The following is a 27,499-nucleotide window of genomic DNA, read 5'->3' on the forward strand; positions in this document are numbered from 1 at the left end:
CGATGGATTGAGGCTCGATAGGTCAATTAATGCCCATTTTACGAATCAAAGGCTGTCAAAACAATATGTCCCTGTCAATGCTGCATACACTATCCCAAAACAAAAACATCATCAACCCTGAACATTTCCCATGACCGAGAGGTGATGCCATCATTCCTCCAAGCAACGCCATAACCGGAAGCAACCTTCTCTATGCTGTAAAAAGACAAGGAGGCGGGGGGGGGGGGGGGGGGGGGATGAAAATATCAGGGCCTATCATGACTTTCCAAACTCCTGGGTTCTTGTGCCTCATCCCAATTCTTTTCATCTTGCCCTGCAAGGCCATTGCTGTCTTGCGAGGAATTCCTTTGCGCACGCTTCTTCCGCTCGATATTCATAATCTTACGCAAACTCGACTCGACTTTCTGTGCGTGCTGCTCTGCCGCTGTTGCTTCATGAGCACCCTTTGTATGGCTCACCATGTCATCGGCATTTTTACACATGGAATCACAGGCTTCTTCAACAGCGTCAGCCATCTTGGGCGTGAATCCGTAAAGTGCCGGGTTGTATGCGTGGCGAGCCCAATAGACTAGTTCGCTGGCCACGCGTCGGTATTGTGGTGTCGGTTCTGCACCCTCAGAGCGAGTGCGATGGCGCGTTTTCCTTGGGTTTGATGAGGATTGTGGAGGATCGAAATCGGGCCGCGCCTGTGTGCATTTGTCAACAGATCCAGTGTCGGAAGACGCGGATGATGATGCCGAAGTGCATGACGGCGAAGATAACAGGTCGTTGTACGAGGTTACGATGTGAAGGAGATGGTATACTGCTGCGAAACCCACGAGGGTGAGCTCAAGGGGATCAAGAGGCAGTTGATTGAACCAGTTGATGGCCTTGCGGACAGTAAAATGCGCAGGAATTGTCGGATCATCCATGGCGCGTGCCCGGATGATGGCCGCAATCATCGCGCAACGAACGGCGATGCTGATTTCCTCGCGTACAGCCACTGGAAGGGATGAGTCGAGGAAATTCGAAGCCTGATAGGAGGACTGTTTGTCTTCCTTCGCTGGCAATGCAGCAAGAACCGCGTTGATATTCTGCACTTTGTCCTCCTCGAAAAGCACTGCTTTCATAACCAGGGCGCGGGTGTGCGCCGCCGATGGCCGTGGAGCCACGGCGATTGCCTGGTCAAACTGAGCTTTGAGAGCATCCCGTGACGCTGCACCTGGCCCTGACTTGAAGGACTGAAGCAGTGCGTTTTGCAGGAGATGACTGGACCACCAAGCCGCCACCGTGTCCAGCGAGGTCTGCACACCAGGGTCGTCAACCACGACGTCCAGCAATGCTTCATCATCCGCAACTTCATCTTGAGTGGGCCGGTTCCAAGTGAGGTTCGTGGCCCGCTGCACGATCGCGTCCGAAAAAACATCGTTGCAGTCATATTCGACCAGTGCGGCCAAATGACTAGGTAATGCATCCTCATGATCTTTGGGCAACGATCTGTTCAACTCTCTTGCTGTGTTCCATTGATAGGTCGCGAGGTACCGAGCGATATCGTTGGAGATTTTGGTAATGAAGGAGTCCGCTTCGCCGACTCTCCAAAGTAAAATGCGACAGTGGAGAGCTTTCAGCATGGTCCTTGCCGGTTTTCGAGGGAGCGTGCCAGCGGCGAAGATGGTCAAGACCAGGCGTGATTTGCTGATCTCAGCGTCTCCTCCAGCAAGCTGAGCATCAATAGCAATATCCCACGTTTTCACCCGCCCTTTTTCGTCATCTTCAGTGATGCCAGTGACCCACGAGTAAAGGCTCCAGCCCAGTAGACAGCCAAGAGTGTACTCGACCCAACGGCTGGTGACGGCAAACCACTCGGAGAAGAAATGATGTTGTGGCACGCCAACTCGCTGCATGCTTGTCAACCAAGCTTGTCTTCTAAGTTCAGCCGGAGTCAAACGGCCGGAGGCCACCTTCGGTGGGTCGCGGTCCAACTTCGGCCGTGAATAGAAGAGGTAGAGGAAGGCGACGAAAGCACAAATGAAAGAAAGGACAAGTATCACTAATGCGTGAGAAAGTACTGCAGTAAACCATGGCCGCCACGCGCAGCCCACGTGTGAGCTCCAGAGTAGTGGAGCAGTTTTGAAGCGACGTATTGAAGGCAGCAGTACCTCGTTCAACACGCTTATCGGCACTGCCATCAGACCTTTCTCGTCTGACTCGGCATCCTTGTTTGTGTTAATATTCTGCAAGACCATCAGCCCAGCAATGGTTCCAAGGAGAAACTTGCTTCCCCGAGTCATACCACGAGATGAATTATCGTCATCTTTGATGTATGACTCGGCAAAAGCACCCGGCGCTGCAGAGGCACGCATCTTCTTGATGTATTCAGGAACTGGAACCTTGCCTTCTGCTGATCCGCTCGATTCGGACGATCTCGTGGTCACCGGGGAATCCGGATGCGAGAATATGCTCGGAGAATATCCAGTGCTGGAATCGAGTGTTCCTGTATAACTGTCCGGAGATGACGCAGATGCAACAGACCCTGTGACGGTCCGATCTATGACTCTGTCCAGTTCTCGCAGCTTCGCTCTTAACGCCTGGTTTTCCTCTTCAAGGCGGCGGTTTCGGATTTCCAGGTGACGAATATACTCGGTCGCTTTGGAAAGGATGGATGCCTTGTTGAGTTTGTTGGCAACGGACGTAGGCGCTCCATCCTGACCGGAACACCCTCCTGTTTGCCTCGCCAAAGCGCGCAGACTAGGAACAGAGTCTCTGAGCTCGGCAATTTTCTCATTCAAGTTGGCTCGATAGCGCTTCTCAATCACGTTGTGCGATCGCCTTTTCGATGAATTACTCTTGGACTCCGGCGGAGAGTCATCGTCCGCGCCCGCCGAGCCATCATCATCGCTCGGTTCCTTCCTCTTCCGGCCTGATTGGCAATGCCGAACTGGATGATTTAGGGGCAGTCTCGGCATGTTTCCGTTAGGACTCGTAGTGGACGGTTGTCCATCGGGCTGCAGCATAAAGGGGTCGACGCTAGGTGAAATCGCCGGGGGATCATCGGGAGGGGAAAGCTTGAGAGACAAGTCGTCCGTCTTCAATGTGGAGCCAGACGCAAAAGGTGAGTCTGTTGAGTCGGGCGCCACGACATGGTCATCCCAATCCCATCGCATCCACTGGGACCAATCATGTTGGTCAGATACCAATTCTTCACTGGTACTGACTTCCCTGGGCCTTGTCTCTGGGGAAGGCGGACCTAGCCCGCCATCGGGAACGAGAGATTCCGTCATTCGATGCGGTGAGGTACGATTGCGATTCTAGAAAGTGCGCGGGAAAAAGACGTCGGACTTGGCCAAAGGAGGGCCAGTAGCGATAGTAGTATCGTCGTCAGGTAATAATCAACCGATATGTGTCCGGGAAGGTGTCTATCCTGTGGCCATTGAGCGCGCTGGCGTGATTTGTATTCCGACGTATGCAAGCAAGTCACTTGGAAGTCTCGTGAGCGAAATCAGAGCTCATACGCGAACCTAGTGCTCAGTGCAGAGACGTCAGCAAAGTACTGGGTAATGGGTAACGGGAATGTCGCATCGGCCGGGATTGATTCGATCCGCAGCTACGGATTCAGGAACAGACTTTTTGTCTTATTGATATCAGCCATTCGGTGAAAGAAACGGGATGTTTCTTGATTGCAGGATTGAGCTGTTGGAAACCATCCTGCCATGATCCGCGCCGGAAGACGGACTGATGCATTGACGCTAGTCGTACGATCGCGGGCTGATGCTCTTCCGACCGGCTCACGATGTGGCTGTGCGTGTGTTGTGACAGTACCTGGTACCGCTTTGTCCAGGAAAGTCCACCCATGATTGGTAGTGATAAGGTTATTTGCACCGCCACTTCGTAATGCTGCTGTATCACTGAAAATCCGGCGGAGATTACGCGTTCCTGGCTGTGCACGTGATCAGTGAAACCCTAGTTCCAAGTTAGGTGCCCTCCCTTGAAATGGTACGAACTGCCGTGTCCAAGTGGCAATCCGGGATGAGTGAACGAGAAAAACAGCTTGTAACTAACCGGCCTTCCAGGTATGCCAGGGTCTGCCAATCCCGACGTTCCCATTACAGTATCTAATGGGTACGGTGGATATCCATCATTTGTTACCTATTATGGTTTAGCGTGTAAAAAGGTACGGCAACTATCCACGATGTGCACATTTTCTTGATCGCATCAAACGGTCGACAGCCATTAGTACCATGTTGGTAGCTGTCTGACCTGGCGTCTGGAGATCACATCAACGTGGCCTTCTCAAGAAACAAAATACTGGATCAAGACATCACTTCTGCCTGGGGTAGTTATGAGAGCTTAGGAACAGGACCCATTGCTGTAAGATGGTGATTGACGAGCTTGATATGACGCAACGACAACGGCTTGGCTGCTGTTGACGGTTGACAATCGAAGGATCAACTGGGAAAATCTAGAAGCGAGACACCAAGTCATGGGCATGGCCTCGTTGGACAAATGCTACACTATTCACAGTACCTTTTTAGAAATCCATTGCTGGCAGAAGAAGAACAACTTTTTAAGCCTGTAAGCTTGTTGCCAGTAGCTGAGTTAATGGCCAGGCAGATGGTGCCCCTCACCCCCGCTTGGATGGATTGACCTTGTGCGCCGTCATTGATATATAAAGAGCTCTCTCGAAGATTTATTCATATTATATACCCCTTTAGACCTCTGAAAGATTCGCACATCTTTCAAAATGGCTGGTACGCTCAAGCCCGGCGACAGTTTCCCCAGTGACGTGGTCTTCTCGTAAGTGCAGCTTCATCTCAGTTCACAACCCGATGCTGAATGGTTCCGCAGGTACATTCCCTACACTGAAGAGAAGTCCGATATCACAGTCTGTGGCGTGCCAGTTCAATACAATGCCTCCAAAGAGTGGGCAGATAAGAAGGTTGTCCTGTTCTCCGTGCCTGGTAAGTTCTACCATTCGGCGCCGCCGCGATCATTGCTTAATCACAGCCAATCTCTTAACAATGGCATCTCCGGCTAGGCGCTTTCACTCCCACCTGCTCCGAGAACCATCTTCCCGGATATATCGCGAACCTCTCAAAGTTCAAGGAAAAGGGGGTCGACATCGTCGCCGTACTGGCTTACAATGACCCCTTCGTGATGAGCGCTTGGAGCAAGGCAAACAAAATCAAGGATGACTCCATCGTAAGTGATGCTGAGACAATGTACACTCTTTGAGTCAGTCTCTGACGGTCACAGCTGTTCCTTTCCGACACCGACGCTGCTTTCTCCAAGCGCATTGGCTGGGCCGACCCGGCTTCCGGGCGAACGGGTCGCTATGCCATCGTTATCGATCACGGCAAGATCACGTACGCTGCCATCGAAACTGAGCGCGGTGTTGTCAAGGTGGGTTCCAGCTGATTGAAGTTCAGTTTGTTCTGAACTGCGCTGATCATTGAGATAGAATTCCGGCGCAGAAGTCGTTCTTGCGTCCCTCTGAATGCCTGGATAGCCAGTATTGCAGAGCATGAACAATGAAAGGACTTCCGAATCAGATCATCGCATAATCATCGTAAGAAATGACATATACAGCCGTAACTCGTAGGTTGAGGTTTGGCTCTGCAATGAGAGCCAGGAATGCTTGTCTGCAGATTTCTGCCTCAGGCATTACCTACGTACCTAGGTTAAGTGGTCCGTGCACATCCCGCAAGCTGGCCGTCATGGTAACCCGCAAGACTGTTTGGCCAAAGAGTCCTCTCCACCAGTTTATTTCCACGTGAATTTGGACAATACCAGCAGAAATGGCTGACGAAGAGGAGAGAATCAAGGCAGAGAAGCTCGCAGCGGCCAAGAAAAGGGTGCGCAACTTGGAATGCTTCCCTACTGCACTACTAACGGACGGTTGTCATCACAGGTTGCACAGCTACAAAAGCAAAAAGCAAAGAAAGCCAGCAAGAAAGCAAGTTCGGGTGAGCCGAGTAAAGATGAGTCGACATCGGCCGAGACTCCGACCAAGGAGAGACGGGATGATCAGACAATAGCTACTGAGGAGCAGCCGGAGCATCCAGAGCAGCCAGAGCCGCCCAAAGCAGAGGCGCCGCAGCCAGAGCAGGCAGCGGAGCCCGCGACAGAGCCGATGCCGGATGCCCCGACCTCGCCGGGACCAGAACCATTGCCGGATGAAGGGAAGGACCTGCCGACGCGCACGCATGGACGAAAGCCGTCGGTGTCCGCGCAGTCTAGGATGCGTTCGTCGTCCTTTCGAAGCTCCATGTCGGGATTACCTAGTGGCATTTCTCCGAAGTCTCCTCCTTTGACTCCCTTGGTCCCGGACTCTGAACAGATCCACGAGGTGTTCCGGAAACAAGCTGCACGGGTGGAGGAGCTAGAGAAGGAGAATAAGAGGCTCGAGAAGGAGCTGGAGGAGGCCAATGCGCGGCGGCAGAGATTGGAAGAGCAATTGGAAGACTTGCGCGAAGCGAATACGGAGGTGGTCGAACTCAAAGACCGCTTGGAGAGAGCCGAGAAGCAGGTAGCTGAAATGGAGCAGCTGGTAAGCCGCCGACGACAAAGAGAGAAAGAAAGTATGCCTAACTGTGGAATGTTTAGAAAGCAGAAATTGCGTCTCTTCAACGGCAGAACTCTCTCCTCCAATCCAAATCACAGCGCGCGGCGTCCGGTACTTCGGATGTGCCTGCCTCGGACCTTGAGCAACAATTGGAGTCCAAGTCAGAAACCATTGAGGCGATGGAAATCGAGATCTCGAATCTGCGCGCCCAGCTGCAAACTCAAACGGATCGAAATCAGAGTCTTACTATGCGTGCAGAGGGTCTGGAGGACAAGTTGACGCAGAGTCAACAAGCTTTGGAGAAGACACAACGAGAGCTCGCCGACACCAAGCAGGCGCTTTCTCGTGCGACGGAGAAGGCAATGAAGGAGGCCGTAGACAAGACATCTACTGAGACCCTGATTAAGAGTTTACGGCGGGAGATTGAAGAGCTTCAAGAAGCCAAGGCGAACGACGAGAAAAAGATTGAGACCCTAGACAAGAAACTACAAGCGCTGGGGAATCTCCACAAGGAGTCCGAGGCGCGGCATCAAGCAAGACTAAAAGACGGCGAGAAACTGGAAAAGGAAGTAGCTGTGCTGAGAAAGAAGCTATCGTCCGTGGAGAATGAAAATCTCCGACTACGAGAGGAACGGGATCGCCACCGGCGTGAAACAAGTGCTGGCGTGGATGAGGAACTCGATGAGCTGGTCGACGAGGAACGCCAGCGACTGGAGAAGCGGATTCGCGAGCTTGAAAGCGAAGTCTTCGACCTTCGACGGGGTGTCTGGCGCGAACGGCGCAAAGAGCTCCAAGAGGATGAAACGAGTGCCGTGGTGGATGCCTCCGGCGGAGCTGGAGGCGGGGCCTTTGACGAGGTTGACCTCGTTGGAGGGCAACAAAGTCACTCGCGACGTCGCAGCCTGATGCCGAGCGGCCCGCAACATTCGTCGCTGACAGACGTCATCTCCAGCGGGATCGCGGCGTTCACGGGAGGGAGTATTCGGAGACCATCGTCGCAGCCCCGAGCGCCGGCCGCACGGGGGAGTCTGGAGCTGCTCGCGGAGGATGACTTTGACGAGGCTGCTTTCGCACGGGCACAGGCGGAGGAGGAGGCGCGCAAGCGAGTTGAATGGGTGCGAGAGGTTAAAAGAAAATTGCGCGACTGGAAGGGCTGGCGGTTGGATCTGGTTGATAGTCGGGCCGGGGCAGAGGGTGCGGGCGTTGGGATGGGAGAGATTTTCGATGTATGATAGCTACGGACACTACGTTAACCTAAATCTGAATTATTGAATGAATGATCGCTAGAGATTTTTGTGGCATTCGGAACAATCTAGGTGGATGTGGTTTGAGATGAAGAGGCATGAGACTTTGGAAAGGTGGCCTCAGCACTCCGCCTTGGCCATACCTAAATAATAATGTTGACGCCCCCCTTGGAACACGAGCATGAAAATGTAGTTGTACGCCGACATTCCTTCTCTCGCTCCAAACTAAAACTCGATTCCATCCATTACAGCTAGATCAATGCGCGATTCACGATTCCAGTCTCGCAGTGACGCAGCGGTCGATGGGCACATAGCCGTCGTCGTCTTCGCCGTCGCCATGAACGAATTCGCGGCGCACGGGCTGGACGAAGATGCGTTTGGGGAGAAGAGGAGCGCGGGGTTGAGATCATTTGACGCATTCCGTAAGCTCGACCTTTCCAATTCCCTTTTTCTCCTCTTTCATCGCCTGCTGATGGTGAGGGGAAAAAACAACAACAAACAGCCAAAACCAAACCAAGCTACACCTCGCCGACCCGACGCGGTGGACAATGGACAGTTCTCCTCCTGGTCGTCAGCGCGCTGCTGACGCTCTCCGAGCTCCGCACCTGGTGGCGCGGGACAGAAAGCCACCACTTCAGCGTGGAAAAGGGCGTATCGCGGGCGATGCAGATGAACATCGACATCGTGGTGCGGATGCCATGCGAAGACCTACGCATTGACATCCAGGACGCGGCGGGCGACCACATCGTGGCGGGGATGCTGCTTACCAAAGACCCGACCAACTGGCAGGTGTGGAACGAGAAGCTCAACAGGGAGATCTCCGCGGGAGTGTTTGAGTACCAGACGCTCAATGCCGAGGATACGCAGCGGTTGATGGCGCAGGAGGAGGATGTGCATGCGCAGCACGTCATTGCGCATGTCAGGAATAACCCGCGACGGAAGTTCCCCCAAAGCCCGAAGCTGCGGAAGGGTGTGCCGGCTGATTCGTGTCGGATCTACGGGAGTCTCGAGGGGAATAAGGTCCTGGGGGATATGCACATTACGGCGAGAGGGCATGGGTATCAGGAATTGGGGGAGCATCTCCCTCATGACGGTACACCTCCCTTCCCTTGTCAAAATGGTCCTAGTTGGAACCGAAGCCACGCTGACAAAGATGATCTTCTTCTAGCATTCAACTTCTCCCATATGATCACCGAGCTCTCCTTTGGTCCGCATTACCCATCCCTACTGAACCCTCTCGACAAAACCATCGCTACCACCGACTCCCACTACTACCGCTACCAGTACTTCCTCAACATCGTACCCACCATCTACTCCGAGCGCAGCGACGCCGTGGAGCGCTACACCGCCAACCCGTCCCGCATCCACCGCAAGCCCCGCGACTCCATCTTCACGAACCAGTACGCCGCCACCAGCCAGTCGTCCGCGATCCCCGAGAACGCGATCAACATCCCCGGCATCTTCTTCAAGTACAACATCGAGCCCATCCTGCTGTTTGTCACGCATGAGCGGCGCAGTCTGCTGTCCCTGCTGGTGCGGGTGATCAATGTGGTCTCCGGGGTTCTCGTCGCGGGTGGATGGCTGTTTCAGTTGAGCGATTGGGCCACTGAGGTGTTTAATCGAAGACGGAATCGTCGCATGGAAGGCGTTTTGAATGGGAGGATCAAGGGAGAGGATGAATAAATGGTTTCTGGGATTCTGTTCTGGTGGTTTTTGTCTAGCGTGTTCATTTTGACCATCATGTATTATTCCATCCCATGTCTTGTCATTATCTGGTTGCATCGGAGTTGGTTAGCGACTGAATCGATTCAGCTTTGAAGTGTACATTCGATGATGACTATCCTTTCAATCACCCTTCACTAGTACATTAAAGACTCGCCTGCTTGACAATCCACAGCCAGTCACAGAAACATTAATGAAACATATCATTCAGACATTCGAGTCCGTCATAAGCATCCAACAGCAAACCAATAAGCACACAGACAACAGGCTGATCACTCAGTACATGCTTTCAAAGCAACTCACAGACTGGCCCTTGGACGGAGGTATGAATGGTCGATGATGCTGATGCTCTCCAAGTGCCAATAATCCCAACCCTCTATGGTGCAATGAGTCAATGCCAGAAGGGAACGAACCAAGGAAACAATGAAAGAAGGGAAAATATGATTACAAAATTATACCGGGGCCGAAATAATACATGCAAATGCTTATCGTGTTTTCTATAGACAATGTTAGCAACAGCCCATTTGCTCACTTTTTCTTTCGAGAAGGACTCAATCTTACCAGACTAGTAGCTGCCGCAGCCGTTGCAAGGTCCGGCTTGCTGGGGTTGCTCCTCACCGTCGCTCGCGGTAAGGCAGAACTGCCGTACGGCCCGTTATTCGATCCCCGCTTACTGACCTGGGAGCCGTTCACCATCGACACGGGTCTGACACCCGACTTGGCCGGCGAGCCAGACTTCGTCGCTCCGTCGTTCCGGAACCCTGGGTTTGGAGGCTCCGGCAGTGGGCGAGGGCCTGTCGACCCCGATCCAGTCGTTGGGCGCCTCATCGGCCCAATGGTGTTGCTGCGAGATGACCGGCTCGGAGGCTTGACGCCGGTGATAAACTCGTGGCTCATCGCCTCAATCGGATTCATACGCCGTGCTGGATCCCACCGAAGACAACGGGAAATGAAATCCAAAAACGGTTCGTTGTCGCACTTGAGAACCTGCCGCAGATCCTTTGAGTTGGGCCGACGCCGCCGGCCCTTGGAGGACACCGTCACCCGAGGCTGGCCCGACTTGTCAAAGAACAGCTGCCTGCGAGTGCTCTTGTCGATCAGGTGCTTCTCCGGCGGACCAAACACCTCCATGATGCAGGCCATTTGCTCCTTCTCGTTCTCGCCAGGGAACAGCGGGTACCCGGTGTACAGTTCGGCAAGAATGCAGCCCAAACTCCACATGTCAATGGGCAGTCCATAGTTCATGCCAAGGATCACCTCTGGCGAGCGGTAGAAACGGCTTTGGATGTACGTGTACGCCTTTTCGTGCTCAAAACAGCTGGACCCAAAATCAATCACTCGGATTTCTGACCGCAACGGGTGCACCAGCAGGATGTTCTCCGGTTTCAGATCACAATGGATGATCTTCTTCCGATAAAGCAGGCAGAGCGTATTCAACAGTTGCCTCGTAAAGTGCCGGATCAAAGTCAAGGAAAAGCCACGGAAGTCATGCGCCTTGATGAACTCGTACAGGTTCATCCCCAAAAGCTCCGTCGATATGCAAAGATGGCCCCGGAAGTAGAAGCTCTGAACGAACTTGACCACGTTGTGCCGTCGGTCATGATCCTGTACGGGAGGTCAGTCAAGGTCAAAACGGATATACGGCGATCATCATCTACTTACCCAGTCTCTCAGCTTCTGCAGGATATTCACCTCCACCAAGGCCTGTTGATGGAACCTCTTCTTGTTCCGGATGATCTTCACCGCTACCAAACCTCCCGTCTTGTGATCGATACACCGAACGACTTGGCCGAAGCTTCCTTTGCCCAAAACATCCAGCACCTCGTAGCGGTACGCCAGATGATCGCCAATGACGATCTGGTAATCGCCACGCTCATCATCATAGCCAAAATTCGTCGACTGGAGCTTGAGATCACCGACACGCTTCTTCGCCTTCTGGGTACCACAAAAGTAAATGTCCTTGAAGTCAATAATCTCTCCCCGTTCAAAAATGTTCAGATTCGCCATCTTCAGCGCCTGTGCCGGGCCTACGCGTTCCTTCGGGGTTGTTCGGCGTCTGAGGTCATCAAGTGCCTTCGCAGCGGATTCGAAGTCCCGACGCTTAGCCCCAAGGCGCCGCATTTCCTCATCAGCAGCAGCCTCAAGAGGATCCACTGGTGATTCAGGAGACTGTGACGGCCTCGAATCCACACTTGCCTTGGCATTGCTGATAATCTTGTGGACGGGAGCCAAGATCGAAGAGCCCGAACGCGTGTGGGAGGAACCATCCGTCTCGCTCAAGTCACTCGGCTCGGAGAGAAGATCCGAGGATCGAGCACTTTGCTTCACCGAATCGATTGTATTTGTGAGGCTGGAGATCGAGGACTGGCGGCGTGAGCCCGTGCGAGAAGACTTCAATGTTGGGCTGGTGCGGGGCGCTAGCGACGAAAGTCCATTCCACGTCGCCGATGGCGGCAAACGTGGCGGTGGCATACCGTCGAACTTGGCCGCCAACGATGCGGAATCCGAGGTCAGTTGTGGTTTGGACATGCTATGCCGAAGGATCCCGGTCCGCTGTGATGACGCACTCTGGTCGATATCCAGACCCGGAGACAACAGGCTCGATTGCCTCGCGGAGTCGTTGCTCGATAAAAGCGTGGAGGACTGAGTCTGAGGTCGAGGACCAATGAGCTTGCTGAAGTGAGGAGAACTCTGCATAACATCTGTGCTGCCTTTGTCAGCTGAAGAGCCGTGCTCGGCCCCAGTTTTGGACAACGACGAGGAGATATACGGCGACGTGATACGACGAGAGGATGACATATCCAGCGGCAAGATTGAACTTGTGCTGCTGGGTGCTCGGTGGTTGGAGGGCTCAGTATTGATCAGAACATGGGACGTCGTGCTGCGAGGGATAAGAGGCAGCTCAGGATCAGGCTCTTCTGCTTTGAAGAAGAACGAGGCCTTTGATGCGGTCATTGGGGTAACGGGACTCTTTGGCGGATTGGCTCGTGACGGGGCGGAGTCAACTGCGTCCTCGCCTGTCGATGCGTCCTTTAACGAATCGATCTTCGACGTGATCGGCGTGCTAAGCGGCAACAAGTTCAAAGGAGGAAGTCTCAGTGGCTGAAGACTCTTTCGGTTCAGGCCAATGGCTTGTTTTCCTTTGACATCGGGCGTCTTCGGTTCCGCAACTCGAGGGGTGGAAGGCCCTGGATCGTCATTGGCAGTATTTGACGATACAGGTGGATTGATCGACTCGGAACCTCGTCGCGACTCAGCCTGCTGATTCGAATTCGAATCCGATGCAATGCTGGCTTTCCGTGCGGACGGCGACGTAGCACCAATGTCCATCCTCGGAGATTCGAAGGCCTTTGGAATCGCTGGGACTGGAGGAACTTCCTCTTCAGCTGGACGATTGAATGCTTCCAACCTCGGCTTCGGGGTCGGGAGCCGAGACGTCGAGAATGTTTGTGATAGCCTCGGTTGGAGAGAGCCACTCGAGTTGCGGATCGAATTGTAGCTCGCGCTGGATGAGATCGAGATGCCCGAACTGATCGACTTACGGTTCGGATCCGGAGTAGTTCGCGACGACGAAGGTGTCACACTCTTCCGAGGAATCATCGACGGAGACTGTGCGGATGATCGCGGTCGCAGGGAGGTATCCGAGGAGTGCGTCGAGGCATTGCTGGGCATCGGGGGCGCTTGAGACATCATGGACATCCGCTTCATGCGACGAGCATCCGTCGGACTAATGGTCCGTGCGCCGAGGCCGGTAGCATGGGGCACTATGGACATACGCTTGGCAGTAGATGAAGGAGTGGTCGCACTGCCAGTCGTGCTCTTGCCGGGGGTTCGCGGCCGATTGGCGGGGGACCGTGCATTGTTGGCCTCTCCGGGTGTCAGTAGGGATCCTTGCTGTTGGTGCGATTCTCGAGACAGTGGCTGGAGGGATTTTGCCTTCATCGAGCGCGTGGTCAGGTTCCCAGACGTGGACTGTGTATTCTGTGTGCGTAGCCGCAAATGCGAGGTGTTGTCGACGCTGGGCTTTCGAGTTGAGATGCTGGGCCGTCGCTTCGTTGCCCCTTCGCTCCGGGATTCCGTAGGCAAGATCCCGGGTCCGATTGACTTTCGAGGCGGGCGGCTAGTCGTGGTCGAATTGGTAGTGGCCGGGTTGCTCGGCGGAAGCGGCGCGTGGCTCAGACGGCGCGTGCGAGAAGCCGGGGCGGAAGGAGGTGGCATGGACGTGTTCGTCGATGCATTCTCCGTATCCGTTCCAGGATGGTCGCTTTGGCGTCGGACCGAGTTCGATCTCGTGCGAGTAGCGGACGCCTTGGCCCACGGGTTGTTGGACTTGAAGGTGATTTGTGTCTGCCTGTTGTCATGATTACCCGTCCCTCCTTGGCCTGGTAACGGGAAATTGCTCAAGTTTGGCTCGTCCATGATGCTGTTGTGGAAATCGTCGAAAGTGATCGGTGTCAGAAACTCGGATCGTTCTGGTGATGGCTGCTTGTTCTCATATTTGGTCGAGTCGTTGGCGTTAGCGGTTCCAAAACTCAGGTGGGAGTTGGTGCTGCTAATGGACGGTTGCCGGGATGATGAATTGTTGGTCGTGTCAATCGATGAGCTTCCAGAGTGCATCGATCCGGATTTCGGACTGTCGCAAGGGCAGGGTCAGGTTAGTCAGTTTGCCTCAGGTTGTCCACTGCGAGACATCGAGGGTGGTACTCACCCTCCTGAGATGGGTGTCTTTTGTTCGCGGATCGACGGTCTTCGTCTTCCCGCCATGCTTAATCTTGTATCTGTCATGCCTCGCGAGAACGAGGGAGCCCTCGAGGTTCGGTTCGCCTGCGGCGCCGCCTTCTGTAGCCGTCTCCGTGACGTGCCATCCGCTTCGGAGACACCAAGGTTAGCCATCTGTCGCGCAAGCGCAAGGTCTTCCGGGAGAATTCTTACTGGCAGAAGAGAGATCGTCATTGCGGGATGGATTGGAAGTCCTCGAGGACACCATTCTTGAATGTGTTGCGGACTGCGTTGTCATTTCCACCAACTCCGTAGTGTGAATCTCAAGACGGGGCGCGTTTCCAGGTCAAACCCCCTATCGAAGAGTCACCGCACGTAGTGAAAGTAATTCAGCCGAAGAATCATGAACGTGGGCGACAGCCAAGATGCACCTGGCAAGCGATCGGGGCCAACGAGAATGTCGTCGACGTCCAGCCACTTATTCCCTGTCCATTGCGGGAGAACCGGGGCCAAGCCTAGTGTCTCGAAACACTGTCGCGATGCAAGGCTGGAAGACCACCAGTGGCCCCAGCTGGCGCGAAGCTCTGGAACGGACGTTCGCGTCAGTACGGGCGTCGAGTAACCATGGGGTCGTGGAGAAGGCAGGTGATAATCTGGGCTGTCGAGGGGGGTTCCTGTTGTCAGGGAGGTCGGTTCGAAGCCGCAATCGGCGAGCGGCAGAAACGTACTAGGTTAAGGGGAGAATTCAAAGCGAGATTGGCCGCGCACAACAAAGGAAAAGGGCCAAAATACAGACGATGGAGGATTCCAGGGCTGACTCGCGTGTTCGTCGGACAAGAAATGCACCGCAGGAGAGGTTGCTGGCCGAGACGAGTGGGAGAATGGCCAAATTACTGGGGGTGTGGGATTAGGGACGGGCTCTTGTTTAGCTGCTTCTGAGCGAGCTCCTAGGCTCCGAGTCCGCGACTGGTGGGCTCTTCTGCCCCTGGATCAGCGCTGCACACTAAAACCAGCGCCATGCAGACTCTCCAAGGCTTCGAAGCATCCCGCTCCGGATTCTGACAGTCGAGAGAGCGACACGTCGTCTGGGCCTGTCACCTGTCGCTTCTGGAATCTCGCTGTCCTCCACGTGTTGGTATTACATAAGCATAACTTCTGAAAGCGTTCAAACTTCGAACCTAGGTGGTTATGTACTAGTTATACTACGGAGTACATACGGAGTACAGGTACAGTACAGGATCAACCTCGAGAGCTCTTCGCTACCATGTCGGAGTCCAGTTATTGATGGTTACTTTGTTGATTTCTTCTTGACTGTTGCAGTTTAACCGACCCCAGACTGTCCAGAGCTGTCCAGTACATACTCCAGTGTCACCGCTGAACGGCCACGAGTTTAACTTTTCCTTTTCCCTTGCTGCTGGTCGCTCTCGCAACCTCACAAACTCCACCTGCAGCGCAGACTCAGACACGAGACCAACGATAGAAATCGAAACAGGCCGGAGGATCCAAGCATACTCCCGTAGTGGTGAGCTTGTTCCACATCGTTCGCTGTTGCTCTTTAATTGGCTGATGCCTGAGGCGCACGGCTGTCAAGTGCGAAGCTGGCCTGAGGCACCGAGGCATCAACAGAGCATCCCATTCAACCCAGAGGTAGTTCCTCTGCCGCTGCTCAGCGCGGTTCCCGTCCCGTCCTGTAAGAACCCAACTGGCATTCCTGCTAAATGATCCTGAGTCAACGCACGGAGTAACTAATACCGACATGTAACTACCTTAGGAAGTGACTATTCAAATTTGCCGTACACTGGCATGATCTGGCGGACGCAAGGAAGCACGTCTCCACATCTTGGCGATAAGCGTATGCAACGCGGTGAACGCGTGGAAAGGTCGAGCTTCAAGTCGGTGTAGGAAGAAAAAAAAAAAAAAGTACTTCTGGCAGCGAACCACTGCGAGTAGTTCTGAGGTCACCGTGCTCGGGTACATGGCAAGATGGATGAATATACGGCGGATGCGTTTACCAATGAGCAGGAGGACCCAACACTGGAGCCTTTTGCGAAGACGACGATAGAGTCCACAGACCAGAGAGATGCCGTGGAAGGCTCGGTCAAGTCCACCAGATCTGGAGATGCAGAGGACCATGACGATCTCAACTTGTCCCTGCAGGATCGCTTATTCGCCAAGTAAGTGCCCAGCGATCGCCAGCATCGAGTGAGAGAGCAAGCGCTGATTGGTATTCTACAGACTGCTACAACAAATGATTCCAGCTGAGAGCCGCAATGACAACAGTACAGAGACGGCAGACAAGCCGATAGACCGGCCACCCTTCAGTCTGCCAACCATGGCAAACAATTTTCGCCGCTTCAACGCGAGGTAATCAGGGCATAGCTGTTCGATCGAGATAGTGCAAAAGAGCTAACCTGTGCATATCAGAATTGGCCCTGTCTTCGACTTCCAGGACCGTGTAGGCCGGCTCCTGAGCTGGAAGAAACCCACGCAAACCCTTTCGTTCCTAGCGATCTATTCATTTGTGTGTCTTAATCCGTACTTGCTGGCGGTTCTGCCCCTAGCGAGCGTCTTGTTTTTCATCATGGTTCCGGCCTTTCTCGCTCGCCACCCTCCTCCGCCGACATCCTCCTCAGGTGGTTCCTCGGACTATTCATATGAGGGACCGGCTCTGGCTCCAGCAAAGACAATCAAGCCGGCGAGTGAGACGTCCAAAGATTTCTTTCAGAATATGCGTGATCTTCAGAATTCCATGGCGGATTTCTCTGATCTGCATGACGCCCTAGTGAAAACACTAGCGCCTCCCACCAACTTTTCCGATGAGAAGCGGTCATCAGAGATTTTTATCCTGCTCACGGCGGTCACCGCGTCTCTGTTCCTTGTGGCACACATGCTGCCGTGGCGCGTCATATTTCTCATTGGAGGCAATCTCTATGTCATTTCCAATTATTCTGGCGTGCAAAGATTCCTGCAGAGTACTGACAGGGACAAAGATTCCAGTGCAAAGACAGAGCAAAAGTCCAAGGCTCCAGCGGACCAATCTAACCCGTTGGCGGCATTGGCGTCTCCCATCAATCCAATTGTGGAATCGTTGGCGAACATCTCGTTGGACTCGACACTTGAGGAGCGTGAAGTGGAGATTTTCGAACTTCAACATCGCTCGATTTCTCCGCATTCCTCTGGTGAATGGGAAACAGTGCTATTCTCTCCAAGCCCTTATGATCCGCTCTCACCGTCTCGCATTGCAGGTGATCGGCCACGTGGATGCCGGCATTTTGAAGATGTCCAGCCGCCTCCTGGGTGGGCATGGAAAAGCAAGAAATGGGAGTTGGACATTGAATGCCGTGCATGGGTTATGGAGCGCATGATTACTGGCGTCGGATTTGAGGTCCCGGGGGTATCGGACATTAGTAATGATGGCCCCGAGGACCACATTGGCGGCTGGGTCTGGGATCTACCGCCGGACGGGGATCACTCGAACACATCCGATGGCCCCAGTGACATGGGGAGCGTCAAGTCCTTCAAGTCAGACAAGATTAGAGGCAAGGCTAAGGAGTTCCCTGTCCTCGACTGGGAAGCAAGCTCACAGTTTCAAGGCGCCGGAGAGTGGCGGCGACGTCGATGGGTACGGACCGTGCATCGGACCAGTGTTACGAATGACAAGAACGCCCGAGACGGTCCAGACCGTGACTGAGCAGTCAATGCGTTATGATTAATATTGACCAGACCACTCCATCCGATCTCCCAAGATGCGAAACCACCTTTGAAGAGCAGATTCTTTCCAGCTTTGGCAGCATGCCTACCAGGAAAGGTGCGTTGATCACGCAGTACACATCGGCTTGCATGACACAACAGAGTCATATCTGGAGGCTCGAAGGGAAACATATTGATCAAAGACTGAGTACCAATTCAACTCCGCCGGGGAAAGCCCCCAAGATATGTGGGCTGTAAAGTTAAAATTGTCTCTAAGGGTTGATAATCAACCTGTTGAGAAATCCAGGCCGACGCCAATGTTCTTGGTCTGTGTGCAGAGTTACAATGCGGTCGTTGCACTCACTGTTGCGAGCTCGACCCCGTCATTGAAAAGGACTAAGCTCGCAACGCACGCGGAGTTGGCCAAGGCAAAATACGCAAACCTTCAAGACCCGCGCTGGGCTCGTTGCCGAATTCATCGCCCAAAGAGTGGGAAAGCGGAGGACATCGCCTTTTTGACATTTACAAAAATCAGTATACCGATGGAAAATATCACTTAACTACATGATCTTCCCCACTGAAAGAATACGCAATCCAGCTCAATGCTGAGCAGCAGCCTGTATAAATCTCCCAGGTTTGAAAATACCATGCATTGCGTCGATACGGGTATTACCTCGCGGGGAATGGATCATGTTTGTAGCTTAACAGTCAATATTGAAAACCATGGGATTAAGTATACGAATAGACGGAAATGATGCCCAAAGACGTGCTTGAGATGACGATCAAGTCTAATAGAAAAACAACGTATATACAATCGAACCACCCAAAGAACGCCAATTCGCCCAGTGTCATGCACCGACATTCTGTCTCGATCATGCCGACTGCGACTGCGCCTGCTGCGATTCTCTCCATTTCCGGATCCGTCTGCGCAGATCTCCCTCCGACTGCTGGAAGGGGTTCAACTTGCGATCCCGCACCATCGCCTGGATATCATCACCGTACTTTTCCACCAGTCTCTGGATCCATTCCTGCTCCCGCTGGCTCTGGTGCCGAGGCTTACGGTGCTTGAGGGCCTCCTCCTCCTGCGCAACGCGAGCTTCCAGCTGCCGGATGAATTGCGTTTCTGCAGCGGGCCTTTCCGTTGCACCCGGCTGCGGCTCCGGCAGGTCGTCGAGCGGGTCGTTGAGCGGATTGTCGCGTCTTCGCTTGCGCCCAAACAGCAGGACCTCTTGATCTTGCTGGTCGTTGTGGATGACGCGCACGATCTTGCCCGTCTCCGGGTCCCGTTCCACCTGAACTTCTTCCGGCTGCAGCTTCGCCTGCCGGCCGTTGCCGCCCGTCGTCGAACTGCTGGTGATGTGCAGGGAGTCCGTCGTCATGGCCGCGGCCTCGGCGGTCTTCTTCTCAACGCCGCCGGTCGGCGCGTTCAACCGAGTGGTCAAACCAAGACGCCGGTAGTTTTGAATCAATGTTTGATTTTTGTCCCTGATTCCATTCAATTCGGAGTTAGAGCGCTTGATGATGTAGAAACAGCCTCCTCTGTTGGGCCTACCAGTTTTCAGCGATCAGGGCATTACCGCCAAAGTTGATCCTTTTGTCTCCATGACGCAGCACCTTGTGCTTTTTCTTGATTTTAGGGACATGAGTCCGCTTCTTCCGCTTCTTTAAAACCCCGCCCATGGTTCTTGATGCTGGCGTTGACCTTGCAAGGCGCTGCTTGTCGAAAAGTTCAAAAATTGCTTCTCGACGCCTTATCTTATCGCGGCCGGCTTGGGGTGTGCATCACTAAACTTCTTGGTGTCTTTGTTGGCCATTCGGTCACGTGCGCCTTTTGGTGTCCAAGAGCTTCATGCGTTTCAGTCCTCACAGAGTGTGCATGTGGATGAATGACCGAGTTCAGAATGGCTTCGTGGTTGACTCGCTTTCCCCGGCGGCCGACTCTGGCCTTAGCCGCGGGAGCATTGGTCGTGTCCCTGCTAACCGGGACCGTCCAAGCTGGTATGGGTCGCCTGTCGACCGCCGAGATCGAAGAAGAGCTGCAGGTGAGCTGACTGACCTGGACCTTGGCCATGCCCCTCCGAACACAGAGCTGATCGACGTGTGTAGCAATGTTCCATAGTCCAGAAACTGAACGAGCACAAGCTCGCCGCTCTGCCCGAAGAAGGCAGTTTGATATCGCGAATCTTCGCCGTGCTATTCCCAGGCAGCCCAGCTGTCAACGCGTTGCTCGCGACTCTGTATATCTCCGGACCGCCTAGTACGTCGCAATCGCATTTTCCGTCTTTGGCCCGCGTGAGCCGCGGTTGACAATGGTTACCAAAAACAATAAGATTTCCTTCTTGCTCTCTGTCCGCCAAACATTGATCCCTCGTCGCTGTCCGTAATGGTCGCATTCGCCGTTGGCGGCTTGCTCGGAGACACCCTCTTCCACCTTCTGCCGGAGATCTTTCTCGGGGAGGACTCACCCGGAGAGGCGCGCTTTGTGTTAGTGGAGAACAACCGGAATCTCCTGTACGGAGTCGCCATCATGGCCGGATTTATCACGTTCGTCGCCATGGACAAGACACTGCGCATCGCAACCGGCGGCGAAGAAGGCGGGCACAGTCACAGCCACTCCCACAGTCATGCCGATCATACAATTGCCGTAGCCACGGGCGCAAAGAAAGAGTCTGGCGGTGAAGTGAAGAAACGCGGCAAAGACAAAGAACCCACCAACAACTCCTCCGAGGTCCACGACGACAAGAGCCACAGCCCCAGCGTCAAACTCGCGGGATACCTCAATTTGATTGCTGATTTCACACACAACATTACGGATGGCCTCGCGCTGTCCTCGGCATTCTACGCCTCACCGACCATTGGGGCCACCACGACTGTCGCCGTCTTCTTCCACGAGATCCCGCATGAAGTCGGTGACTTTGCGCTCCTCGTGCAGTCTGGCTTTTCGAAGCGGCGGGCCATGGGCGCGCAGTTCGTCACCGCAATTGGTGCCTTCCTCGGCACGTTCATTGGCATCGTCATCCAGGAGTTTGGCGGCAGCGGAGCGGCCACCGATGTTGCTTCCCCCGGTCTGCTGGGGACGGGTCTGAGCTGGGGCGATCTCCTCTTGCCCTTTACGGCCGGGACGTTTCTGTACGTCGGCACCGTGGCGGTCATTCCGGAACTCTTGGAGTCGGGCAAGAAGGATAAGTGGCTTGAGGTCAAGGAGACATTGATGCAGTTTGCGGCGCTGCTGGCCGGCGCGGGGATTATGCTTGCGTATGCCTCTTTCTCTCAATTTTCTTCTTTGTTCTGATGCTGACGGTGATAGGATCTCGTGGTCATGAGGATCAGATGGAATTGGCTATTTCCAGGCTTTCCGCCTATACATAATTTACACCCATGCTTCGATCTATTCTTGATCGAGAGGTACCCGGCTTGTATTACTAGAGCAAGTCTAGCAAGGTTACTTTGCGTTTGAGAATTCACACAATAGAGGTTCAAATCTCAATAATCCCTCCATTCTGATTACCAAGGTCGGAGAAGAAAAAAAAAAAAAAAGAAAGCTGCTCTAATCCTCAATCCATCCAGGTCACATTTTTGGTAACCAGGTACTCGTTGAGCCCCTGATCAGTATTGAAGCGTCCCCAACCACTGTGCTTGACGCCACCGTGTGGGAGAGCCGGCTCATCATGCACAGTCATGCTGTTGATGTGGACGGCGCTGTGTCACAGTCAGTAGATTGCATATACATTTTTTCTTTTCCGTCAAAGGGCACTCACCCAGCCTGGATCTTCTTAGCAAGCGCAAACCCTCTACGCAAGTCCTCTGTGAAAATCGCGGCAGACAAACCATATCCTCCATCATTCGCCATGCGCACAGCCTCTTCCTCGTGATGGAAGATCTTCACAGCAGCCAGCGGCGCAAAGGACTCTTCCTGCCATACGTCCATGTGATCTCGGATATTGCCCAGGATCACCCGTGGCACGCGGATGCCGGATGAATTCGATGATTCCTCCACTCTGGGCGTCCAATGGATCACCTCTGCTCCCGAGACCAATGCCTCGGTGATCAAGGACTCGACGCGCTCCTTGGCTGCCTCGGTGACCAATGTCGGCCATTCGGGGGTTTCCTTCGATTTGGTCTCGAGACTGCCCTTGAGTGCGCTGAGGAACTTTGTGGCAATGGATGAGTGCACGAGGATGCGGTCGGTGGACATACAGATTTGACCAGACTGTATTATTACTCACGTTAGCAAGGGATTCAGAAGATTGGTTTTTCTTATCATGGTCTTACATTCAGAAAGGCGCCCGCCAGCACCTGCTGCACGGCAGTGTCCAAATTGGCATCCGCGCATACAATGGCACTGTTCTTCCCACCCAGCTCCATGAGGCACGGCTTGAGGTTCTGGCCACAGACGGCGGCAATCTTCCTGCCCACGGCGGTGCTGCCCGTGAAATTGACCTTCCGTACCGCAGGATGCTCGATCATGGCATTGACCACGGCGGGAGCATCCTCACGCCGGGTGTGGATGATGTTGAGACAGCCTGCCGGCAAGCCTGCGGCCTGGAAAGCGCATCCAACAGCCCAGTAGCAGCGGGGGGTCAGCTCCGACGATTTGATGACTGTCGTGTTGCCGGTAGCCAGGGCTGTAGCCGCGGCACGGATGGCAAAGACATATGGAGCATTCCTACATCACTCCCCGTCAGAGGACGAGGTTGTCAAGCCCGGAGCTCAAAGAGGGGCAGACAAGACGTACCAAGGCACAATCCCGAGAATCACCCCCATCGGCTCCTTGAGAACCATCGCACTCTGCCCCTCGGCCTCCACCACCGGCACCGAACCACAAATCGCTGAGATCCGGCCGGCGATATCCCGCAGCATGCGGATAGCCAACGGAACGATGAACCCCTGGGCAACCTCGGCCTCGGCGCCCATCTCGGTCCGCATGTGCGCCGCATAGGTCTCCAGCCGGCTCTCCATCAGGTCCGCCGCCTTGAGAAGGATGTCGCGCCGCGCTGCGGGCTTAGTCTGCGACCAAGCTGGGAATGCGGCCTCGGCGGCCTCCACCGCGCGGATCGCATCGCCCGGGGAAGCGGACGAGGCCTTCCAGCAGATCGTGTTGGTCAAGGGACTGATGACGTCAAAGGTTGATGGAGTGGTTCTCTCGACGCCATCGATGAGTAGGGGGATTGCTGGCGTCGACGTGCCAAGCGAACCCATTCTGGCCTACCCTTGGTGATGAATCTTGCGGTCAAGAACAAAGCGCTCGACTGATCCGACTCGACAAAGACAATGCTATGCAGGAACTAGAGTTGCTTTGATGATCAGCGGTGTATGTATTGCGATGCATGATCCTCGTGATCAGCTTCCGATTTTATGACCAGTCGAGCACATTTCTTTTTTTTTTTTTTTTTTTTCGCGGCTTTTTGCTGCTGCTTTCCGTCGAAAAGCAGCACAGTTGCAGTGTATTTGGTGGATATTTCCGGCCATTTTGCAAGACTGTCGAAGTAGTTCATTGTTTACGGCTCTAATCATGTTGTGCGAATGAATTGAATTGCCAATATGAGGTCTCACTGCATAGCTCGGAGATCAGTAAGTACTTAGTATTTCTTGCCAGGTAACACAACAGCTTAAAGGCGAATGTACTCGTACATCCATTCCCAAGCCCATCCTCTCCTGTCGATTCATCCCGTCGTTTATGATATCACATCATCTTGCAAAGCAAAGACATGCCATGCCATCCACAGTACTGAAAGGTAAGTAACTGACTGACTGGCACGCTAACCTGGCTTCCCCTGAGCTTGCCCAACAGGGCAAGTTGGGGAACTAACATGTCAAATTGCACAACCAATCAGAATCTCAGAAACAATTCAATTAAGGTTTGGACCTGAATAGCTAAATCTGTCGTTCCTGAGCTCTGATTGGCTTACTGATATCAGCCTCGAGAGATTTTTGGAAATGCTCCACTCAAATAGATAGGCTAAGCCTTGGCTATTCCATATTAGGCAAAGAACCGAGCCAATGGGGCAACGAACTCGATCTCCTTTTGGTCTCTATTCGACCAAGTGGGAAGTAGGTTAGGGCGTGCATTAGCCCTTAGAGCGCAGGGGCGAATCCTACCAAAGGAAGAGACGGCTGAAAATGCCAAACCACAGCTAAACTTGGGGGATTGGGACAAGAGTGTTGGACGCACGATTAGTTCAGTTCGATGAACAAGCCGACGGGGGGGGGTTGGTCCGGTTTGCTTTAGAAAAAGAGAAGAGATCGACAGCATGCGCCCAAACTCCAACGGTCACTCCAAACAAATTAATAGTAGTAAGCCGACCAGCAACAACTCCTTTCTTGTTGTCCGGCCGGACGATGCCGTCGAATCTGCTGTCCATCAACACATGTTGTGATGGCTCCGAGTGCAGAAGGACAGGATGTGATCTCGGTCGCCTCCGGCCTGACCGGCGTTGCGAGCCTGGCGGTCATCCTGCGCATCGCGGCAAGGCTGAGGCGACGAGCAAGGTTCGGAATCGATGATGGACTGTCTGTCGGAGCGTGGTTGGTGCTCTTGGGGATCCTGGCCTTGGTGGTTCAATGCAAGTGCTCCGTCGTCGACTCGTTTGTCTCGGGAGAATGGCCCCCTTTTGTCTGACCGATCGCTCTTCAGGGTGTCAAAATGCGGGCATGGGCTATCACAGGAAAGAGCTGGATGAGTCGATGATCCAGCGATTCTGGAAGGTCTGTCACAGACATCCTCGCGGAGAAACGAAGCGAGCCCTCGCTAACCATCGCCTAGTTCCTTCTTGCGGCGCAAATCGTGTCCTTCACGCTGAACGCGCTATTCAAGACTTCCATCGTGTACCTTTATCTCCGCCATTTTGGCCAATCCCTGGTGTTTCGCCCGATCGCCTTCGGTGTCGGCTCCCTCATCGCCGCCTGGGCTGCGGGCGTCATCGTCGCAGCCTGTCTGCAATGTTATCCCCTGACGGCGTTTTGGGACCACTCCGTGACGGACGCCCAATGCATCGATCAGAAGTCATTCATGGTCGTCGACCAGGCGTTTTGCGTCGCGATCAACCTTGCCATCATGGCGTTGCCTATTCCCATGTTGATCCGGCGCCGACTGTCGTGGCAGGACAAGCTTGGCTTGGTCGTTGTTTACGCAGCCGGCATTTTGTATGTTTCCCACCACTGCCAACGCCTCAACGGACTTAGATCTGACTTTTTAGCAGTGTCTGCGTCGCAGGAATATACCATTTGATGTTGATGCGTAGTGCCGACCTCGAAGAACTGACATGTAAGCAAGCAGCCCCCCCCCCCACCAAGCCGACTCGACTCGCACAGATCTGCTGACCTTATACACAGACGACGCTTACAAAGTGGTGCTCTGGGCGCATATTGAATCGTCCATGGGCATCGTCTGTGGTTGCCTGCCCGTCATCCGCGACCTCTTCCCCAGCAACGTCTTCCCCCGCAGCCGACCGGTCTCCCAGAAGCCATCCCGAGACTCGGAAACCCTGATCCTGTCTCCCAAGCCCATTCACCCGGCGCACAAGGGCTTCCATGGCAACGACACCCTCACCGACTTCACAAAGGTCGACGACCCCGACAAGGCGGCGTCGGTGAGGAGCGATTCTATCGCGCGGCCGCGGTCCGCGCGCGCAACAACGAACCTCGAGGGCACGCCCGTCCGAACGGACTTTCATCTTCGATGGGATGGTCCTTTGTCGAACGGTCGTCCTTCGACGAGGGATGGTCCTGTACGAACGCCAAGTGCCGCCCGCACGCCGAGTCCCATCCAAACGCCCAGCCCTCCCCGGACGCCCAGCCCCGTCCTCAGAACACCCAGTCCTGTGAGTCCGTTGGGGTCGATAAGGTCACTTCCCGATTCGAGACCGCCGAGTCCAGTTTGAGCGTCGAAGACCTCGGTGACTCGTCCAGTCCTTTCTTTTCTGAGGGAGTTCAGGGTTATGGGCGATGCTTTCGAAATCTTCACTGGCGGGTCCATGGTTTGGGAAACTAACGATACTGTAATCTATTTTGCTTTGTATATACTTTTCTATGGCATTCTCTTGGCAGTTTTATTTTGTCTGGGATATGCAATCGATACTTGATGGGAGGGCCATAATAGGTGGAGCTGGGCTCTGAGGAAGCAATTGATACCATCTCGTCTTTGCGTTTGTTTTATTTGTGTCAATGCAGAGTGTGTTCTTGTCCGCATTATGGTCTGGTTTCTGGTCTTGAAGGTATGGACCCGAGCACCACGTCTGGATTTGGTCTTTCAAACAGAGTGGGGAGTCTGGCTCCAAGAGAAGCTGCCACAAAACACCAAATCTCGATGCTGCGTGGTGAAAGAGAAGATTCATGACGACTCGACATCATGGAATTCCTGAAAAAAAAAAAAATGGTGACGCGCGGCTGTAGCGCGCATGCCCTGAAACGAACCTTGTCGTGTAGGTAGTCAGCGCGGTCTCCATAGGATCTCGTGGTCATGAGGATCAGATGGAATTGGCTATTTCCAGGCTTTCCGCCTATACATAATTTACACCCATGCTTCGATCTATTCTTGATCGAGAGGTACCCGGCTTGTATTACTAGAGCAAGTCTAGCAAGGTTACTTTGCGTTTGAGAATTCACACAATAGAGGTTCAAATCTCAATAATCCCTCCATTCTGATTACCAAGGTCGGAGAGAAAAAAAAAAAAAAAAAGAAAGCTGCTCTAATCCTCAATCCATCCAGGTCACATTTTTGGTAACCAGGTACTCGTTGAGCCCCTGATCAGTATTGAAGCGTCCCCAACCACTGTGCTTGACGCCACCGTGTGGGAGAGCCGGCTCATCATGCACAGTCATGCTGTTGATGTGGACGGCGCTGTGTCACAGTCAGTAGATTGCATATACATTTTTTCTTTTCCGTCAAAGGGCACTCACCCAGCCTGGATCTTCTTAGCAAGCGCAAACCCTCTACGCAAGTCCTCTGTGAAAATCGCGGCAGACAAACCATATCCTCCATCATTCGCCATGCGCACAGCCTCTTCCTCGTGATGGAAGATCTTCACAGCAGCCAGCGGCGCAAAGGACTCTTCCTGCCATACGTCCATGTGATCTCGGATATTGCCCAGGATCACCCGTGGCACGCGGATGCCGGATGAATTCGATGATTCCTCCACTCTGGGCGTCCAATGGATCACCTCTGCTCCCGAGACCAATGCCTCGGTGATCAAGGACTCGACGCGCTCCTTGGCTGCCTCGGTGACCAATGTCGGCCATTCGGGGGTTTCCTTCGATTTGGTCTCGAGACTGCCCTTGAGTGCGCTGAGGAACTTTGTGGCAATGGATGAGTGCACGAGGATGCGGTCGGTGGACATACAGATTTGACCAGACTGTATTATTACTCACGTTAGCAAGGGATTCAGAAGATTGGTTTTTCTTATCATGGTCTTACATTCAGAAAGGCGCCCGCCAGCACCTGCTGCACGGCAGTGTCCAAATTGGCATCCGCGCATACAATGGCACTGTTCTTCCCACCCAGCTCCATGAGGCACGGCTTGAGGTTCTGGCCACAGACGGCGGCAATCTTCCTGCCCACGGCGGTGCTGCCCGTGAAATTGACCTT

At 53.8% G+C, this 27,499-nt stretch overlaps 11 protein-coding genes across 11 annotated transcripts; 6 read left to right on the forward strand and 5 right to left on the reverse strand.

Moving 5' to 3' along the window:
* Positions 1-245: 245 nt before the first annotated feature.
* Positions 246-3,260, reverse strand: VTN31DRAFT_5258 (uncharacterized protein; the record flags this gene model as incomplete). Its single annotated transcript, XM_069405737.1, has 1 exon — positions 246-3,260. One exon carries the CDS (start codon positions 3,258-3,260, stop codon positions 246-248), a length of 3,015 nt encoding a protein of 1,004 aa, XP_069259415.1.
* Positions 3,261-4,720: 1,460 nt separating this feature from the next.
* VTN31DRAFT_5259 (uncharacterized protein) lies at positions 4,721-5,473 on the forward strand (the record flags this gene model as incomplete). The annotated part of the gene is made up of 5 exons (XM_069405738.1): positions 4,721-4,773; positions 4,825-4,937; positions 5,015-5,178; positions 5,233-5,379; positions 5,438-5,473. The coding sequence occupies 5 exons, from the start codon at positions 4,721-4,723 to the stop codon at positions 5,471-5,473; spliced, it is 513 nt and encodes a 170-aa protein (XP_069259416.1).
* A 1,430-nt stretch (positions 5,474-6,903) lies between these two features.
* On the forward strand, positions 6,904-7,773 carry VTN31DRAFT_5260 (uncharacterized protein; the record flags this gene model as incomplete). The annotated part of the gene is made up of 1 exon (XM_069405740.1): positions 6,904-7,773. The coding sequence occupies one exon, from the start codon at positions 6,904-6,906 to the stop codon at positions 7,771-7,773; it is 870 nt and encodes a 289-aa protein (XP_069259417.1).
* Positions 7,774-8,122: 349 nt separating this feature from the next.
* Positions 8,123-9,468, forward strand: VTN31DRAFT_5261 (uncharacterized protein; the record flags this gene model as incomplete). The annotated part of the gene is made up of 3 exons (XM_069405741.1): positions 8,123-8,207; positions 8,288-8,878; positions 8,954-9,468. 3 exons carry the CDS (start codon positions 8,123-8,125, stop codon positions 9,466-9,468), a joined length of 1,191 nt encoding a protein of 396 aa, XP_069259418.1.
* A 524-nt stretch (positions 9,469-9,992) lies between these two features.
* VTN31DRAFT_5262 (uncharacterized protein) lies at positions 9,993-14,524 on the reverse strand (the record flags this gene model as incomplete). Its single annotated transcript, XM_069405742.1, has 5 exons — positions 9,993-10,004; positions 10,069-11,112; positions 11,170-14,140; positions 14,216-14,375; positions 14,440-14,524. The coding sequence occupies 5 exons, from the start codon at positions 14,522-14,524 to the stop codon at positions 9,993-9,995; spliced, it is 4,272 nt and encodes a 1,423-aa protein (XP_069259419.1).
* Positions 14,525-16,209: 1,685 nt separating this feature from the next.
* Positions 16,210-17,917, forward strand: VTN31DRAFT_5263 (uncharacterized protein; the record flags this gene model as incomplete). The annotated part of the gene is made up of 4 exons (XM_069405743.1): positions 16,210-16,400; positions 16,462-16,590; positions 16,651-17,765; positions 17,820-17,917. 4 exons carry the CDS (start codon positions 16,210-16,212, stop codon positions 17,915-17,917), a joined length of 1,533 nt encoding a protein of 510 aa, XP_069259420.1.
* Positions 17,918-18,788: 871 nt separating this feature from the next.
* Positions 18,789-19,596, reverse strand: VTN31DRAFT_5264 (uncharacterized protein; the record flags this gene model as incomplete). The annotated part of the gene is made up of 2 exons (XM_069405744.1): positions 18,789-19,401; positions 19,469-19,596. 2 exons carry the CDS (start codon positions 19,594-19,596, stop codon positions 18,789-18,791), a joined length of 741 nt encoding a protein of 246 aa, XP_069259421.1.
* A 320-nt stretch (positions 19,597-19,916) lies between these two features.
* VTN31DRAFT_5265 (uncharacterized protein) lies at positions 19,917-21,239 on the forward strand (the record flags this gene model as incomplete). Its single annotated transcript, XM_069405745.1, has 4 exons — positions 19,917-19,958; positions 20,023-20,173; positions 20,247-21,171; positions 21,224-21,239. The coding sequence occupies 4 exons, from the start codon at positions 19,917-19,919 to the stop codon at positions 21,237-21,239; spliced, it is 1,134 nt and encodes a 377-aa protein (XP_069259422.1).
* A 431-nt stretch (positions 21,240-21,670) lies between these two features.
* On the reverse strand, positions 21,671-22,383 carry VTN31DRAFT_5266 (uncharacterized protein; the record flags this gene model as incomplete). Its single annotated transcript, XM_069405746.1, has 2 exons — positions 21,671-22,126; positions 22,189-22,383. The coding sequence occupies 2 exons, from the start codon at positions 22,381-22,383 to the stop codon at positions 21,671-21,673; spliced, it is 651 nt and encodes a 216-aa protein (XP_069259423.1).
* Positions 22,384-22,626: 243 nt separating this feature from the next.
* On the reverse strand, positions 22,627-23,115 carry VTN31DRAFT_5267 (uncharacterized protein; the record flags this gene model as incomplete). The annotated part of the gene is made up of 1 exon (XM_069405747.1): positions 22,627-23,115. One exon carries the CDS (start codon positions 23,113-23,115, stop codon positions 22,627-22,629), a length of 489 nt encoding a protein of 162 aa, XP_069259424.1.
* A 1,177-nt stretch (positions 23,116-24,292) lies between these two features.
* Positions 24,293-25,796, forward strand: VTN31DRAFT_5268 (uncharacterized protein; the record flags this gene model as incomplete). The annotated part of the gene is made up of 5 exons (XM_069405748.1): positions 24,293-24,479; positions 24,551-24,621; positions 24,680-25,059; positions 25,116-25,180; positions 25,249-25,796. 5 exons carry the CDS (start codon positions 24,293-24,295, stop codon positions 25,794-25,796), a joined length of 1,251 nt encoding a protein of 416 aa, XP_069259425.1.
* Positions 25,797-27,499: the final 1,703 nt, after the last annotated feature.

This window comes from Thermomyces dupontii, assembly GCF_041956625.1.
Source record: "Thermomyces dupontii strain NRRL 2155 unplaced genomic scaffold VTN31scaffold_5, whole genome shotgun sequence".
NCBI classification, from domain to species: domain Eukaryota; kingdom Fungi; phylum Ascomycota; class Eurotiomycetes; order Eurotiales; family Trichocomaceae; genus Thermomyces; species Thermomyces dupontii.